General features: G+C 41.7%; 2 protein-coding genes across 2 annotated transcripts; both read right to left on the bottom strand.

Annotated features, from left to right (window-relative positions):
- Positions 1-658: 658 nt before the first annotated feature.
- LOC108936325 (arylsulfatase A-like) lies at positions 659-6,734 on the bottom strand. The gene is made up of 8 exons (XM_018755649.2): positions 6,368-6,734; positions 4,185-4,425; positions 3,811-4,029; positions 3,165-3,334; positions 2,351-2,475; positions 2,028-2,155; positions 1,263-1,365; positions 659-968 (listed from the first exon to the last, which is right to left on the bottom strand). The coding sequence occupies exons 1-8, from the start codon at positions 6,598-6,600 to the stop codon at positions 673-675; spliced, it is 1,515 nt and encodes a 504-aa protein (XP_018611165.1). The 5' UTR covers positions 6,601-6,734; the 3' UTR covers positions 659-672.
- Positions 6,735-10,509: 3,775 nt separating this feature from the next.
- LOC108936369 (arylsulfatase A-like) lies at positions 10,510-16,744 on the bottom strand. The gene is made up of 8 exons (XM_029248592.1): positions 16,483-16,744; positions 15,175-15,415; positions 14,801-15,019; positions 14,155-14,324; positions 13,251-13,375; positions 12,612-12,739; positions 11,873-11,975; positions 10,510-10,805 (listed from the first exon to the last, which is right to left on the bottom strand). The coding sequence occupies exons 1-8, from the start codon at positions 16,698-16,700 to the stop codon at positions 10,510-10,512; spliced, it is 1,500 nt and encodes a 499-aa protein (XP_029104425.1). The 5' UTR covers positions 16,701-16,744.
- Positions 16,745-18,009: the final 1,265 nt, after the last annotated feature.

Below are 18,009 nucleotides of genomic sequence, written 5' to 3'. Positions count from 1 at the left end.
CACTTTAATTTACTAAAATATTAATTTTCTTAAAACCACACACTTGTCTACAGTTAGCATAATTACTGCAAAGAATCTGCATACAAAGAGTGCACCTTGGTCTGGGGCAAAGAGCGCACAGTAATAAAAGCACACATGATAAGTTATTTGTACTGCTACTTAACCCCTTGCATTGTTCCAGTTAAGTTTCCCTGAGTCACTCATTCCTTGGCAGCTAGGCTGTGTTTAAGGGACTGAATTATTTACTGACTAAAACTGATTTCTACAGTTGACCCAATGCAAAAATTGTATTGAAGAGACTCCCTTGTAAGATACCTTGAATGGAAAACGGTTAAGACCCACTTCAACTAGACAAAGAAGAATATGGAAGAAGCATGTCCTCAAGAACTACTGTCAGCATAATAACCTCGATAAGTCATGGGGGCACTGAAAAGGATGTGTATAAAAAGTGCATTCTGCTTTCAAAGTGAAAAGAAATCACACAGTTGTTAATTACTGGTTTAAAAATGTTGTCATAATTTCCCCAAGGCATGTGAACCCATTTAAACTACATTAAAAACCAACAGGTTGATGCTGCCAGTTTGAGAGCTAGTATTTCATATGGCTTTGCCTAATCTCATGCAAGTGACCACCTGGTTGTCACTAGAGAGAATGTGCTAGAACAGGTGCACTCTAGCAGGTGCAGCAGGAGGGTTTGGGGCTGCAGTCTGGTGTACAGCAGGGCTCCAGTGCAGAGTCTCTCCCTTTGCTCGTCTGAGACTCCCCAAACACCATGCCCATCTCAAACTCCTTTTTTACACCCTGGATCATCTCCAGCACATCCTTGTACTCTGGATCATCAACCACCGACAAGTTGTAGTTCTCTGAGGGGTCAATCTCCAAGTTGAAGAGTAAAGGTGGGTCATGCTGCTTGAGGAAGGCCAGTACACTGCAGTCCTGGTCTGGCGTTGTGCTGCTTTGGGCAGAACCTGAAACCACATGAGATACGTATCAGCTATAACTCTGCTCCTAACTGCGTTTTTAAGGTGAGGATCCAATCTATTAGTCAATTTCAGAAACACCGAATGCAATTAGAAGTTGAACACTTCTAGTGACAGGTCAATTAATCTGCTGCTTCTGAATGTCCGGGGAACTCGTGTTATCTTCTGCTCACGTTAAGCTTTCATATTGCAAATTCTACTTGATCCAGTTCTTTATCTGCCAGTCCAGCCGTAACTTCAGCTCCTGTTAGATTGAACCATTTTCCTATCTTAAGACCTCACCTCGACTGTAGTAGTGGGCTTTGTACTTCCCCACCCGCACAGCAAATAGCCCATACTTTTCACTGGGATCCACGGGGTAGTAGAACACTGCCTTTCTCGCACCCTACACAAAAAAGGTACAAATGTATTATCATCCCTGTGCCAAGAGGAAACAACCCTGTGGTTAAGGACCAGGATTAGGATCCTGATAAAGAATCTACAGAGGGTATCTCGGGTCATAATTTTTTAATAAAACTTGTAGGTATAGTTGGTAGTATATTATTTTGTGCGAATAACAATCTCTGTTCTGCACATCGGTGGTGCACTTTAATCGGTCAAAGGTTCAATCAGTATGTCGGTTGGCTTAAGGAAGGCTGGTCTTTGCCCCTGGATTGAGCGATAGTAGATACCTCCAACAAGGTGGATACTGCAGAGGCTCAAAAAATTAATCAACTATCCCAGCAAAATATTGGACACATTTCACATTTTAATAATACAGTGGGTTTCCATAAGTGTTCATATTTATTGTTCAGCTGATTGATTGTCTCTAAAGCAACTTTCAGTGTTAAGCTACCTACAATTATTTACCCATTTACACAGCTGGGTAATTTTACTGGAACTTTTTTAGGGTTAAGTACTCTGCTCAAGGGTACTACAACTAGATGTTGGATTCAAACCTGTGATCTTTGGGTCCAAAAGCAGTAGGTCTAACCACTACGCTACCAGTTGCCCCTAAGCTTGGTAAACAGCAAGGTATATATGGTTTATGGAAAAAGGAAGAGTTACCGGTCCATTGTCAAATAAGATGGGACTCATGTCAAATCCATCCAGTTGTACTGAGGGTAGTTTTGCCCCAGCCAATTTGGCAAAAGTGGGCAGGATATCGAGGATGGTGGCCAACTCACATGTAACACCTGCAGAAAAAGATTTCATTCAGACTGGTGCCCTTGTGCTCACTCGACTGCAGACACCAACGATATCAAATCATGACTGATTGAGCAGTTCACTAAATGGTATGGTATCAAATGGCATTAAAAATATTTCAATTTTTTAAATTATTCCTTCTTCAAAGAAAAAAAAACACTGTAACCATTGCTTGTTTTGATTACCTGGTTGGATTCTTCCAGGCCAATAGGCAATAGCAGGCTCGCGCATCCCCCCTTCATAGGTGGTCCCCTTGCCGCATTTGAGCAGGCCTGCATTGCCCCCACGTGACATCCGCATCAGCTCCGGCCTGGAATCAGGAAAGACAACAGCATCTCAGTGCGGAAAAACTCAACAACCATGGCGCGCTGTCTAGTATTTCATTGTCCTGTATAGTTTTCTTTTGTACTGCATATATGTAAACCCTTTCAGTATTATTTATACTATCTGTATATACTGTATATTGTTGCTAGACTCTGGACTCTACTTCACTGCCCTGTATTTGCACTTTATGTCCTATGTGACACAGAGGTGCAAAGACAAGCAAAATTTTGTTCCCCTATATGTGTAACTCACCTATAGGTGGAATGACAATAAATCTGTCTTTGACTTAAACATGGCAGCATGTTTCAACTGACAATTTGTGAAACAGAATTCACTGTTTCCAAGAATGCGACTAAAATGTCTCATTTAATACAAACAGCAACTGAAAGATTATAAAAATTATATGTAAATCAGAAAACTCAAAGACCACGGGGCATGAACCCTAGGATCAACTGAGTCAGTGTAATCTAGCACTCCCCTTGATCATGTTGCTATGATAATATTAAAAAATTATATGTATATTCATGGAAATTGATTCCTCTATTCAAAGTTGGATCTGGCTGTATGTAAAAAACATAATTCTGCAAAGTCATCCAATGTGATGAAAAGTAAAGAGAGCTGGAACTTTTACCGGAAAGAAGGTCAGGTCTAAGTTTGCTGCCGGGATCCGCCTACCCGTTGTCTGCAGTAAAGAACACAAGAGTGTTGTTGTGGACGCCACTGTCCTCCAGAGCCTGAATGATCTTCCCCACTGTCCTGTCCAACTCATAGAGGGAGTCCCCGAATCGGCCTCGCTGGGTGTGTCCCGTCGCCTCTGTCCCACCAAACTGGGGGTAGTGCGTATGCTGCCAACACAGGGGTCGTTCCCGAGTTCAACTTTACAAAGGTCATACTGCTTATTAAGCCAATGTCTCTGCAATGATGAAGCACTGCATCACCAAAAGTGTAAGTAAAGAAAAATTCATCACTGTAAGGCTGAAACAGATTCCCTGTACAAGGTTCCTTAAACTAAATTACTGATCATTCCCTCAACATTCCTCTAAATCTCTTGCTTCCAATACTGAGCGGTTCCCATTTAGCATCTCTGTGGTCTGTAATATATGTATTCCAAATGTATGATAATAATTCAGCAGCTGCCTGCCTCTTTTGTTGAGGAGATGTACTGAATTATTAAATTTTTTTGTGTTCATAAACAATGATGATCATAAAAGAATGAGAACCTCAGCTGTAGGTGAGCCTTAACCCAGCTGCTAGTTAGGCCTTGAATCTGGTGAATCCTAAATGACACATGTAAAAGTACATGCTGACCAGTATCACACACATGTGATGGGTAGTAGAGGAAGAAGGGCTCCTTGCTCTTTGCAGATTTCATGATGAAGTTTGTGGCGTAGTCGACGTAGGCCCGCTCAAGGTCCGGAAAGCTGACGGGCTGCTTGGCAATGGTATCGTTGGACATCAAGGGCACGGTCACCACACCGACATCACAGGTCCCGTAGCATTTGGTGTCGGGGGGGAAACAGGTCAGGCTGGAGCAGGGTCCCTGTGCATGAATGAGACAAGTCCACAGTGCTTTAATACGAAAACATTCCGAAACAGCAGCATCTTGTTGGATGGATGGATGGATGACTGATCCCTTTACTGGGAACTCCTCTGTATTCCTTTGAAGTTGATTATTTTTCATTTATTTCAACCCACCTGATCATGCGAGTATGGAACTCCAAGGAAGTGGTCAAATCCCTGGTGGATGGGAAGGTACATTCCATTGGCACCAAGACCAAGATGCCACTTGCCAATAATGGCAGTAGCATAGCCCAGGGGCTTCAGGACCTCTGCTAAGGTGGTCTCATTGAGAGGAAGCCCCCCCCTTGAACCCGGGTAGAACACACCTGGATAAACTCCGGAACGGGTCTGGTAACGCCCCGTCAGCAATGCCGCTCTGTAGCCGGAACAGTAAGGTAACACAGAAAATATCACAGCTGTGTGACTGCATTTCCAGTAACTGAGATTTAACATGTAAAAAACAACACATCTGTTTACCAAACAAATATTAGTGCAAAGAGCACTTCAAGCCAGAGAATAATGAAGGGAATACTTCATTTCATTCCTGCAGAACAATCTGCCATCCTTAATGAGTCTGCTGGCTGATTCTGCCTCAACTGAGAGATTCTGCTTACAGGTACCATGATAGTGCATTTGCCCAAACTCCCTTTAGAGAAATGCAATGATTTTGAAAAATCCTGTCTGCAGTTCTACCCTGATCTGTCTGCTAATGTCCCACAAAGACATACAATGAAGTCAGCGCAGTTTCTAAAGCTTTAGAACTATGCAAGATGTATGGTTTTTGTTATCCTGCTTGGATCAGCGGTCTCCACAAGGAGAACATTCATCTGTTTGACAGTCTGGAGTCAGCGGACACTTTTCTCGAAGACTGAGTAAGGTTCACATAAGTTTGTGAAAAGCATGGAAATTCTTTGTCTTAATGGGTCTTAATGTATTTTCTAATATATAAGATGTTATTTTACTTAAGGCAGGTTCTGTAGTATGGGTGCAACCGGAGATGTTGGAAATTTGGAAGTGGCTAGAGCAGTGCCGAAATGCTGCCTGTGTGGTGATCAGCCGGCTTTGTGGTTATTGGGGAGGGGGGTGGTTGTCTGTTTTTCTGGTCTCACACTGTTCCTTTGCATTTTCTTTATTGCATTTATTTCACTGGGTCACATTTTTCAAAGATTTTCACTGTAGTTTACATAGCAACCTAGATAAATCATCACCATCTACTTTGTCTAGGTGCTGTACAGTTACTATGAATATGAACACCAGTCTAGGTCTAACTGGTATCTGGAGTGAACTGCAATCACCACTAAGGATTATAAATTTATTCCAGTCCTCATTTACATTTATTTATTTAGCAGACGCTTTTCTCCAAAGCGACTTCCAACGAACTCTATGTAGTGCTATCAGCCCACACACCTTATTCACCAAGGTGACTTACACTGCTAGATACAGTACTTACAATGGGTCACTCATCCATATATCAGCAGAACACACTATGATTGAACCTGAACAGCATGTCTTAGGACTGCAGGAGAAAATCCACACAGATATGGGGAGAACATGCAAATTCCCTACACACCGAGTGGGGATCAAACCCACATCCTCCGCACCACCCAGGCACTGTGAGACAGCAGACCTACTCGCTGCACCATCATCCCACCCCAATTTATTACTATACAATTAAATTTATTCTAATCCTCAAATATTATTCTACATTATGCATCACATTTACTCCCAATAGCTGATACAGTTAGATCTTTGACGGAGTGATCAACACACTTTCAAATCACAGAGCAACAAAGCTATATGGAAACTGGTTTTCAAAGGATACCTGCTCAGACAAAACAATGGAGATTTAATTCTAATCCCGCTATCTGGAACAGCTGTTAGTAACCTTGAACAAGACACTTAAGCCTAATTAAAACCCGCATTACTGTGTGTTCGAGCGGGAAATGCGCTTATTGTAAATAGTTGCATTATGGGAAAAATGTGAAATGTAAGTGTGCAACCACTGGGGGCACTTCTGGCGAAAACGATGGGGTGACAAACTTTGGCAATACGTGAAAGAACAGCCTGGAAGCAACAGATTGGGCAGGCTGGCTAAAAACGCAGATGGAGGCTCTCCAGAAAACGGGGTCTTCGAACAGAGAGCAGTATTTCATTGTGTGCGATGGTGTTAAAAACATTCTAGATAAACGCTACTTTCCTTGTGCTTCCTTCTTCGCCCCATTCAAACCCACGGCGATGCGCGCCACAAATACTGGAAGATTTGGATTAAAGTTAATATATCATTATGCTAAGAGCTCAAGAATCAGCAGCGCGCAAACCTGGAGGGGCTGCACACAGGACTGGTGCAGTAGAAGTCAGTAAATCTCAGTCCGTTGGCCGCCAGCTTGTCCAGGTTCGGGGTCTGAGAACTGGGATGTCCGTAACTGCCCAGGTCTCCGTATCCCAGATCATCGGCGAACAGCAGCACGAAATTAGGCAGAGCATCGCCATCGAGACCCGCCAAGAGGAGCAGAGTGAAAATAAAAATAATCCCGGGGTAGTCCATGTGCATGTCTAGCGCTAATGTGGACTCGTCACGCAAGAGCTATTACTGCTTCTTCCCTACACATCTGATACATCACACAGGTTCACCGAACAGGTAGGATACGATCTAAGCAATAATCAATACAGTACTAAGAGTTCCGAACTCTCGCCGTCTGAAGTCATATGACACGGCTTTTAAAATCACATGTCACGCGCAACGGCTGCTGGGAAACGTAGTTTATTTTGAGAAACACCCGAAAAAGTGACCGTTTTATTTATTTAGCTAGCTAGTTTGCAGACTTTTTTTTTATTAATTATAATATAATTAAGAAAAAGATTTTGGAGCTTTTTTAAAGTGCTTGTAGGTCAGCAGTGCTTGTACTGGTTGAGGTGCATATTAACATATTTCTGCTCACAGTGTGTATAGGGAGTATACTTTCTATGAATCATCTATTATGGGGACTAAGATAACCAGATTCTTTCTAGATATGTTCAAATGTTGAAATGAAAGAAGAACCAGAAATGCAACAGGAAGTGGTCTATACAAGTGAAGTTTTCATGTTCAGTGTACAGAGAGGAACTTCATTTCAAGTTGGCCTACTCTGTTTTCTCATAGTTTTGAAATTGGAACTAAATCTTCTTGTGGTGCAAAAAGTGTATTGTATGACAAAAAATGCTTTATTTGAGGTAAACCATCACCAGGGTGTTCCAGGTGCAGGTGCCTGTCTTGCGCACTGGACGGGGCTGTTTGCATGTGACACTCTGCTTAATATTTGAATATGTAAACCATGTTTTTGTAATGGCAAAAAGGTTTCATAGCTTTGAAATGGCCTTCACTGACTCTTTCATTCCACGTCGCACCAGTCCCATTGGATTCTATTTGCTTGCACAACCTTGTCATGGATTTTGTGTTAGGAATAAAATATATGCTCAGTGTTGAACCTGTCAATGTTCCATCTACTCAGTCGAACCATTACGTCAACTCATTGAGTTCTCCAACCTGCTGACCCTGTGTGATCAAAGAAAACAACTTGAGTTTTCTAAAATGTTCATTTAATTCATATGTGTCAAACTCAAGGCCCGCGGGCCACATCCGGCCCGGCGTGTAATTATATCCGGCCCGCGAGATCATTTTATATATTATTGTTATTAATGGCCCGGCGATATGAAGCGCTGGTAACACAATAAACTACAGATCCCATAATGCAGCGCTTCAGCTGCCTTGCCGAACATTTCCCGCGTTAATCAAGTCTAGCTTATGATGCTGCAAGTTATTGCGAAGCTAGCCCTCACGATGCCGAAGAGAAAAGTTGATTCTGAAAACAGAGCCTTTAAAAACCGATGGGAGGCTGAGTATATGTTTACTGACATTGCCGGTAAACCCGTGTGTCTCATTTGTGGAGCTAATGTGGCTGTAATTAAAGAATTTGATCTAAGACGGCACTATGAGACAAAACATCAGGATAACCTGAAAGACCTGAATGCAGAGCAGAAGATACAGAAAGCAGAAGAGTTAAAGAAGAATCTGACACTTCAGCAGATGTTTTTTACCCGTGCAAAATCACAAAGTGAAGCTGCTGTGAAAGCAAGTTTTATCGTGGCAGAGGAGGTCGCCAAATCAGCCAGGCCATTTACCGAGGGAGAATTTCTGAAGAGCTGCATGATCAAGGTGTTTGACGTCTTATGTCCAGACAAAAAGCAGATGCTGGCAAATGTAAGCCTGAGTAGAAATACGATTGCTGATCGAGTTCGTGAGATGGCCACTGATTTAAGAACACAGTTGAGTGAAAGAAGCAAAGACTTTATTGCATACTCTCTTGCTGTGGATGAAAGTACTGACATGACTGATACTGCACAGCTGGCCATCTTCATCCGTGGAGTGGACTCCAATTTGCGCGTCACAGAGGAAATAATGGACATTAAATCGATGCACGGGACAACGACTGGAAAAGACATTTTTGAAAATGTATGTCAAAGTATAACCGACATGAAACTGCCCTGGGACAAACTTATTGCACTTACAACTGATGGAGCACCATCTATGTGTAGTGAAAAAAGTGGACTAGTGGGAAGGATGCGAGTAAAGATGCAGGAGGAGAACTGTACTGGTGAGTTAACGGCATATCACTGCATCATACACCAGGAAGCACTATGTGGCAAAGTCCTGAAGATGGACAATGTAATGAGCACTTTAACACAAACCGTAAACTTTATCCGAGCTAAAGGTTTAAATCACCGGCAATTTCAGTCCTTTATGCGGGAGATAGATTCAGAGTTTGCTGACATTCCTTATCATACAGAGGTGCGTTGGCTAAGTCGGGGAAAAGTTCTCGACAGAGTTTTTGAGCTCAGCAACGAAATCTGTCAGTTCATAGACAGTAAAGGAAAAGACTCCACCAATTTTAGGGATGAAAAGTGGAAATGCGAGTTGGCATTTCTGGCTGACATAACAGCTCATCTCAACGCCTTAAACCTCCAGCTCCAGGGACGTGACCGCATGATCACTGACATGTATGACGCAGTGAAGGCATTTCAAGTGAAGCTGCTTTTATGGGAGACACAAATGCGCCAGTGCAACTTGCCCCACTTTCCCTGTTGCCAAGTAATGTTGAACCAAGTCGGCACAACGGTGTTCCCAAATACGCACTTTGCTGATAAACTGAGCGCACCGCGCACTGAGTTCGCACGGCGCTTTGGTGACTTTGAAGAACAAAAAAAGAATTTTGAGTTTCTTCGCAACCCATTTGCCGTCGATGTGGAAACTGCACCTGTGCAGATTCAGATGGAGCTGATTGAGCTGCAGTGTAATGGCACACTGAAGGCAAAGTACGACACTGCAGGGCCCGCACAGTTTATTCACTCCATTCCCGCAGAAATGCCCCAGCTCCGTCTACATGCGGCTCGAACCTTGTGCATGTTTGGTAGCACATATCTGTGTGAGAAGCTCTTCTCAGTGATGAAGACTAACAAAACAGCACACGGGAGTCGTCTCACTGATGAGCACCTGCAGTCCATCCTGAGAATCTCCACAACACAGAACCTCACACCAAACATAAACGAACTTGTTGCCAAAAAAAGATGCCAGGCGTCCAGCTCTGATAAAATGACATAAGAGCAAAGACAACCGAATGATTTGATTTGTTATTGCTGAAAAGCACAAATTTTATTTATATTTCCAGGTTTTGTTATGCAGCATGTTCATGTTTTGAATTTGTATAATTTAGACAGCATATATTTTTATGGAGAGCAAAATATTATAAGTTATTTAAGGTTTGAGTTGATTTATTCCGGAATAATATTCCTGTCTGTTTTTATTCATTTTTATGTTCAAAAAAGTTAAGTTTTAAAGTTTTAAAAGTTTAGTTTTAGTGTGTTCAATAAATGGTTATCCTGTTCGGCCCGCGACCTAAAGTGTGCTTTGGATTTTGGCCCCCTGTGCAATTGAGTTTGACACCCCTGATTTAATTGAACTAACATCATAATCCACAGTCAGCATAATTTGGGTTGAGATTTTCCATAGAAATTTTGTGCATTGGTTTGGGGCAGACAGAAACCCAGTAAGAGAAGCATACAAGACATTTGTATTGTCATTTAACCCGTTTCTTCATATCGGTTCAGCTTCCCCGACTCAGTCGTTTCTTGGTGTGTAAACTGCATTCAAGGAACAGAAATTTATACATGAGCTTTAACTCTACAGTTATATTGACTCAACACAAATTCTGTAATGACTGAGTCAAATTCACTTAAGAATGAATGCAGAACACTGTACGATGGCAACGACCCACGGCAACAAGACACAGAAGAATATAGAGGAAATTTCTCTGCAAGAACTGCAATCATGACTGGAAAGGAAGTGTAAAAAGCAATCAATTCCTTGACACCAGAACTGTGAAATAATAATTATTTAAAAATTTGAATGTGCTCCAACAGGTGCACTCTAGCAGGTGCAGCAGGAGGGTTTGGGGCTGCAGTCTGGTGTACAGCAGGGCTCCAGTGCAGGGTCTCTCCCTTTGTTCATCTGAGACTCCCCAAACACCATGCCCATCTCAAACTCCTTTTTCACACTCTGGATCATCTCCAGCACATCCTTGTACTCTGGATCATCAGCCATGGATAAGTTGTAGTTCTCTGAGGAGTCAATCTCTAAGTTGAAGAGTAGAGGTGGGTCGTGCTGCTTGAAGAAGGCGTGTGCACCGCAGTCCTGGTCTGGTGTCGTGCTGCTTTTGATAGACCCTGGAATTGCGTTAACACATCCATGAGGTACACTTTATTACTAAGTGGAAATGCAGGCTTCAGACCAGTGTACTCCTGTGATATGAACACTTGAAAACATAAAATACATTCAATTCTGTTTTTCCATTTTTAATTGTATTGTTTCATTTAATTGTATCCTCTTATCCATTTTAAAAATTTGTCGCAAAACAAATGTCATCTGAATTTCATTATCCTGTCCTTAGTTAGCAGTAAAATGCACCCATGCAGAATATTAGTGTGGAAGCAGAATAATTCAACTCCTACAGTGTTTACAACTCACTTTTTGATGACCTTGAGTCAAAACAAGATGGTAAATGCTGCACATGCTTATGGGATGAATCATCCAACAATCCTGCTCAATTCTAAATAATCTGTAATTTTATTTAACAAAACTTTCAGTTTTAACATAGCTAAAATAAAGGTAAAAGTCCTACAGCATACTTTTTTATTTCTTACAGCTGTATCCAAGATTTTTACAAAAGCTAGCCAGTGACTAAATCAAGGTACATCTGTTATTTCGCTTTTACTAATGAGGGAATCATCAAACTAAAAGTAGCCAGAGGGTGACGAATTGCTGAACATTACAAAATGTATCAGATTTTAATAAAGTAAAAGTGATATTGCACATTTTTTTTTATTAATTATAGTATTCCCTTAGGTTTTTACAGTGCATAGTGTGTCAATAAAGCGAGGGATGTCTGTATTAAATTTACAATGATCGTGACATAGCTGTTAGATTTACAAAGAAAGTGAAATATGAGCAGACTGTGACAACCAAAACTGTTAGTAAGTTGAGAATCCGGTGCATTATTGAATTTCTAACAAACTGAGCAATTTCAGAGTTCTCTGTTTTACTTTTAACTTTTTTAATTTTTTAAATTAATCCCTTTTCTTGTAGTATTTGGCTGCTACTAATTGTTCATGGAACCCTTGTTTTCAGGAGGCCACTTTAATATTTTAAATGCTACTTGATCCAGTTCTTTAGAGGCCAATCCACCTGTAATTAGTGGGAGCACTTGCCTCACCCTAAAGAAATTATATCTCACCTTGAGTGTAGTAGTGGGCTTTGTACTTTCCCACCCGCACAGCAAACAGCCCATACTTCTCGCTGGGATCCACAGGGTAGTAAAACACTGCCTTTCTTGCACTCTGCAGCAACAAAGGTGCAAAAGCATTATCATCCCAGTACCAAAGGGAAATAACCCAGGAATATGTAAAGGGTGTCTCGAGTTAAGACCAAGTCGAACCAGAAAGGCTCAATGAGAGGTACTTCACAGTTAAGAAAAATGTTAACCTGTAAGTAAATCAAGGGATGTTTTTGTATTATTAAGCTTTTATTGATTCAGTAGAAAATAATAAAAAAAAAAAAGATAAAAGTGGACAGAAGTTGTCGAATACTGTACACACGATATGAATCTGTCAACTGTTGGGATCAATTGGCAAATTGTGGAAATGGATTCTTTTCATTTCCAGTAATTTAAAATTTGTTTTAATGTTAACGCTATTTGGACTTAATGAAATAAGTGTCACAAAGTATTAATTTCATAGTTTTATTAATCAAATAAATTGAGGGATGTCTTTATTATGAAGCTTTCATTGATTCTGACTTAGTAGTAATTTTGGATTTACAAGCTAATCGAGTTACAAATTGATTTACACTCCCAACTGAGTTTGGAAGCAGAAGAGCCAGTGTATTACAAAACAACAGGTTTTATCTGCTTATAAACAGTGTTCTAATGAAAAAGGTGTAGCCCATTTTTTAATTTTTTAAAAAAAGGAAGTTACCGGTCCATTGTCAAATAAAATGGGTTTCATGTCAAATCCATCCAGTTGTACTGAAGGTAGTTTTGCCCCAGCCAAATTGGTAAATGTGGGCAGGATGTCGAGGATGGTGGCCAACTCACTGGTAACACCTGCAGAAACACATGCAGTTTCATGCATACTTACTCACTCCACTCTGACACCGAAATATGAAATTACAATTCAGGATTTCATGAAAAGAGACATGTGACATTCATATATAAATAAGTAGGGTGAGTTTATCAGTTCAACACCAGTTTAGCTGAGTTTCCATGTAATTTTCACCCTGAAAGACCACCTGAAGGACCCAGGTTTGAATCCCACCCCCTGCTGTAGTACCCATAATCATGGCACTTTATTACCATTGCTTCAGTGAAAACTACCCAGATGTATAATGGATAAATCATTGTAAGTCAATTTGGAGAAAAACAAGCTAAGTTAGCTTGTCAACTAAGCAAATAAATGTAAATGTTCTGTTGACTTTCAAAAAAAAAAAAAAAAAAAAGTCAGAATTCATCTCTCAGATTTGAATCCACAGCTGAGTCCTTACCTGCACTGACTACTTTTACTTAGAGACAGTTTCTCACTGCTGCTCATTAAATCTTCCTTCTTCGTTTGGGTTACCTGGTTGGATTCTTCCGGGCCAGTAGGCGATTGCAGGCTCCCGCATCCCCCCTTCATAGGTGGTTGCTTTGCCGCATTTAAGCAGGCCTGCATTGCCCCCACGTGACATCCGCATGAGCTCCGGCCTGGAATCAGGAAAGACAACAGCACCTCAGTGTGGAAGAACCCGAAACTGTGACAATTAAACGTCAGCACATTCTTACAGACAAAAAAGGTAAAATTTTCTTATGGAGAAAACGCAGTAATACTGCTCAAGCTTTATGACATGCAACACGACCTAGACAATTAACAACATACAACATGTCCAGAAGAGCAACTGATTACATCAGCTGCATGAACTGTTCACATTAAATTTAACAATAATTTAATTTATCTCTAGTTATGTATTAATTTGTTATATTAATGTTTATTTTTCTTATAATGCACCTTGAGCTGCAAAATTGGTACGAAAAGTGCTATACAGTATTATTATTATTATTATTTTACTATTATTAGCAGGACTTGGGGTGCCTTGCGGCGGACTGGCGTCCCGTCCTGGGTGTGTCCCCTCCTCCTCTGGCCTTACGCCCTGTGTTGCCGGGTAGGCTCCAGTTCCCCGTGACCCCCTCTGGGACAAGCGGTTCAGAAAATGTGTGTGTGTGTGTGTGTGTGTATTATTAGCAACTATGTCTATGTGCATAAATATATGCGCATGGAAACTGTCTTCTTGACCATGTTACTATGGTAATACTAAGAAATGATATACGTATATGCATGGAAATTGGTTACTCTGTTCAAAGTTGGATCTGGCTGTATGTAAAAAACATAATTCTGCAAAGTCATCCAATGTGATGAAAAGTAAAGAGAGCTGGAACTTTTACCGGAAAGAAGGTCAGGTCTAAGTTTGCTGCCGGGATCCGCCTACCCGTTGTCTGCAGTAAAGAACACAAGAGTGTTGTTGTGGACGCCACTGTCCTCCAGAGCCTGAATGATCTTCCCCACTGTCCTGTCCAACTCATAGAGGGAGTCCCCGAATCGGCCTCGCTGGGTGTGTCCCGTCGCCTCTGTCCCACCAAACTGGGGGTAGTGCGTATGCTGCCAACACAGGGGTCGTTCCCGAGTTCAACTTTACAAAGGTCATACTGCTTCTTAAGCCAATATCTCTGCAATGATGAAGCACTGCATCACCAAAAGTGTAAGTAAAGAAAAATTCATCACTGTAAGGGTGAAACAGATTCCCTGTACAAGGTTCCTTAAACTAAATTACTGATCATTCCTTCAACATTCCTCTAAATCTCTTGCTTCTAATACTGAGCGGTTCCCATTTAGCATCTCTGTGGTCTATAATATATGTATTCCAAATGTATGATAATAATTCAGCAGCTGCCTGCCTCTTTTGTTGAGGAGATGTACTGAATTATTAAATTTTTTTGTGTTCATAAACAATGATGATCATAAAAGAATGAGAACCTCAGCTGTAGGTGAGCCTTAACCCAGCTGCTAGTTAGGCCTTGAATCTGGTGAATCCTAAATGACACATGTAAAAGTACATGCTGACCAGTATCACGCACATGTGATGGGTAGTAGAGGAAGAAGGGCTCCTTGCTCTTTGCAGATTTCATGATGAAGTTTGTGGCGTAGTCGACGTAGGCCCGCTCAAGATCCGGAAAGCTGACGGGCTGCTTGGCAATGGTATCGTTGGACATCAAGGGCACGGTCACCACACCGACATCACAGGTCCCGTAGCATTTGGTGTCGGGGGGGAAACAGGTCAGGCTGGAGCAGGGTCCCTGTGCATGAATGAGACAAATCCACAGTGCTTCAATACGAAAACATTCCGAAACAGCAGCATCTTGCTGGATGGATGGATGGATGACTGATCCCTTTACTGGGAACTCCTGTATATTCCTTTGAAGTTGATTATTTTTCATTTATTTCAACCCACCTGATCATGCGAGTATGGAACTCCAAGGAAGTGGTCAAATCCCTGGTGGATGGGAAGGTACGTTCCATTGGCACCAAGCCCAAGATGCCACTTGCCAATAATGGCAGTAGCATAGCCCAGGGGCTTCAGGACCTCTGCTAAGGTGGTCTCATTGAGAGGAAGCCCCCCCCTTGAACCCGGGTAGAACACACCTGGATAAACTCCGGAACGGGTCTGGTAGCGCCCCGTCAGCAATGCCGCTCTGTAGCCGGAACAGTAAGGTAACACAGAAAATATCACAGCTGTGTGACTGCATTTCCAGTAACTGAGATTTAACATGTAAAAAACACACACTGTCTGAAAATGCTCCTCCCATGCAGGATCGCGGCAAACCGGAGCCTAACCTGGCAACACAGGCTGGAAGGGGAGGAGACACACCCAGGACAGGACGCCAGTCCGTCACAAGGCACCCCAAGCAGGACTCGAACCCCAGACCCACCAGAGAGTGGGATCCGGCCAAACCTACCGTGCCGTGTCGTGTAAGATACAACACATCTCTATACCAAACAAATATTAATGCCGGAAGAACTTCAAACTTCAAGTGGAACAACAACGAGGAATAATTTCAGAGGTTATGGGAACAAAAAAGAAGCCCGGCGATTCCGTGAAATTTTAAAGGAAAAAAAGTTGCACCCTGTTGAAACACAAGCTTACATATCAGCACATAAATTCATGATCTAAACACTTTTTGCACCTGGAATCTCAAGTTATTACTGCTGCAGATAAGTACATTTTTGTGGAATGAACCTACATTCCACTCATCTGTGAAAATGTAGTGTAAACAGACCATTCTTTGAAAAAAGCAAAGGAAAAAGCTTTGAGTGAAATGAATTTTTTAACAGAACTGTTATAAACTATTGGATAGATATGTTGGTGAGCATACTTCTTATACTCAACATTGCGTGCAAGTCATTTGTACTTGTACCCAATCTTTCAATCATGAACACAGTGATAACTGGCATCAGAAAATAAAGTTACATGCTCAAAAGAATAATTATTTCATAAAGATGTGAAGAGGGGAATTTTGAAGCAATTAGAATAACAAAGACAACTAATGTTAAAGTAGTATAAAACAGACATGTAGTTGTGACTAGAAAGTTGTTAGATCAAATCCCAACCTATAACTGCTGTAATAAATTTTTTGAGGGGGGAAAAAATAGTCTGCTGCTGCTGCATGATGAATAATTATAATATGTCAAAGACAGAGACGTCGGATGAGGTTATTTTCAGGAAATACAATGTTCCAGAGCCCGGGAGCAGCGCGCAAACCTGGACGGGCTGCACGCAGGACTGGTGCAGTAGAAGTCAGTAAATCTCAGTCCGTTGGCCGCCAGCTTGTCCAGGTTCGGGGTCTGAGAACTGGGATGTCCGTAACTGCCCAGGTCTCCGTATCCCAGATCATCGGCGAACAGCAGCACGAAATTAGGCAGCGCATCAAGACCCAAGAAAAGCAGAGTAAAAATAAAAACAACGCCGGAGTAGTCCATTTCTGAGAAGTGCTGATCTGCATAAAGTTATTTTTTTTTTTTTAAATTAAGTTCTGTCTGTGCAGATATAAGGATTTCCGAACCGCCACTGTCCGAAGTTGTCTGTCAGGTTTAAAAATCACGTGGAGGCGCCTATCAGCTGCCAGGCGCAGTGCACGGCGGGAAATGTATTTTTTGCTAAGAAACGATCCCATAAGTGGCCGATCCCTCACACGCTTTCTGAACCGCTTGTCCCATTCGGGGTTGCGGGAAGCCAGAACCTAACCTGGCAACACAGGACGTAAGGCTGGAGGGGGAGGGGACACACCCAGGACAGGACGCCAGTCCGTCACAAGGCACCCCAAGCGGGACTCGAACCCCACACCCACCAGAGAGCAGGACCTGGTCCAACCCACTGCACCACCGCACCCCCCCGTAGCCGATCACGTTTTCAGTTATTCATTTTACAAACGCGTTTCCTCTCTACATTTCCATTATACCCTTATCCCAAGCAGGATATAAAAGTGTTTTCATTCGCTTAATCTCTCCCTATCCGTACCTTCGTTTTTCTGGTACACATCACTCATGAGCTCCCTGTGGAAGGTAAACTTTTAAATCACCACTTCTGGCTTTTGATAAACCATTTTTATTTCCCAAAATTAGTAGACAAGGAAGTGCCTTCATTTTTCTACCTGCATTTTTAAGGACCTTTATTGACTGGTCTGACTTCATACCAAGACTTCATACCATGGCAGTAATTGCGTAAATGCTGCTTTGAAAAAGGCAAAAGAAAGAAAAGGCTTTTTGTGCGTTGTAATACTTTTAAATTCTTTCATAGTGAAATTGTTGTTTGGGGAATTCAGGAACTACTGGTCCAGTTGAAAACTGTTTTTGTACAGTGGGGAACCCCTCTCTTAAAGACTTTAGAAGTACTGTAACATGATCACGCATGCTGATCCTCTACTAAGACAAAAACTAGAATTATGAGAGAAGTGCACGATAACAGACTTACAGGTGTCACATTTTCCTAGTGTGTATGAATATAAATAATTTTCTAATAAATTAAATTTAGAATTTATTCACCTAAATTATTATTAATTTAGATGACACCTTTGTCCAAGTTGTATATATGTCCAAGTATATATGCATACTTTAGACCTGATATAACACGGACACCGGGGTCCAAACTTTCATGTTGTGTTATAAGTGTCTGCATTGTAACGAGTTTCAGTGTTTACAGAACCAGCTGACACAACACTACCGACCATGACGGCTGAATCCTCTGAGCTGACCACAAGAATCATGGCCAGATTGAATGCAGTCAATCCCT

Source organism: Scleropages formosus, chromosome 24 (assembly GCF_900964775.1).
Source record: "Scleropages formosus chromosome 24, fSclFor1.1, whole genome shotgun sequence".
NCBI classification, from domain to species: domain Eukaryota; kingdom Metazoa; phylum Chordata; class Actinopteri; order Osteoglossiformes; family Osteoglossidae; genus Scleropages; species Scleropages formosus.
This window is presented reverse-complemented; position numbering and strand designations above follow the sequence as displayed.

Bases quoted from the DNA above. Each gene is read 5' to 3' on its own strand.
- LOC108936325 (XM_018755649.2), bottom strand. From the start codon at position 6,600: ATGCACATGGACTACCCCGGGATTATTTTTATTTTCACTCTGCTCCTC. The intron at 4,426-6,367 runs GTTTGCGCGCTG...TTCCGGCTACAG, and splicing joins CCTGTGTGCAGCCCCTCCAG to AGCGGCATTGCTGACGGGGC. The intron at 969-1,262 runs GTGAGGTCTTAA...ATGTGGTTTCAG, and splicing joins AGCCCACTACTACAGTCGAG to GTTCTGCCCAAAGCAGCACA.
- LOC108936369 (XM_029248592.1), bottom strand. From the start codon at position 16,700: ATGGACTACTCCGGCGTTGTTTTTATTTTTACTCTGCTTTTCTTGGGT. The intron at 15,020-15,174 runs GTGGGTTGAAAT...ATTCATGCACAG, and splicing joins TTCCATACTCGCATGATCAG to GGACCCTGCTCCAGCCTGAC. The intron at 14,325-14,800 runs GTGCGTGATACT...CTGTGTTGGCAG, and splicing joins TCCTCTACTACCCATCACAT to CATACGCACTACCCCCAGTT.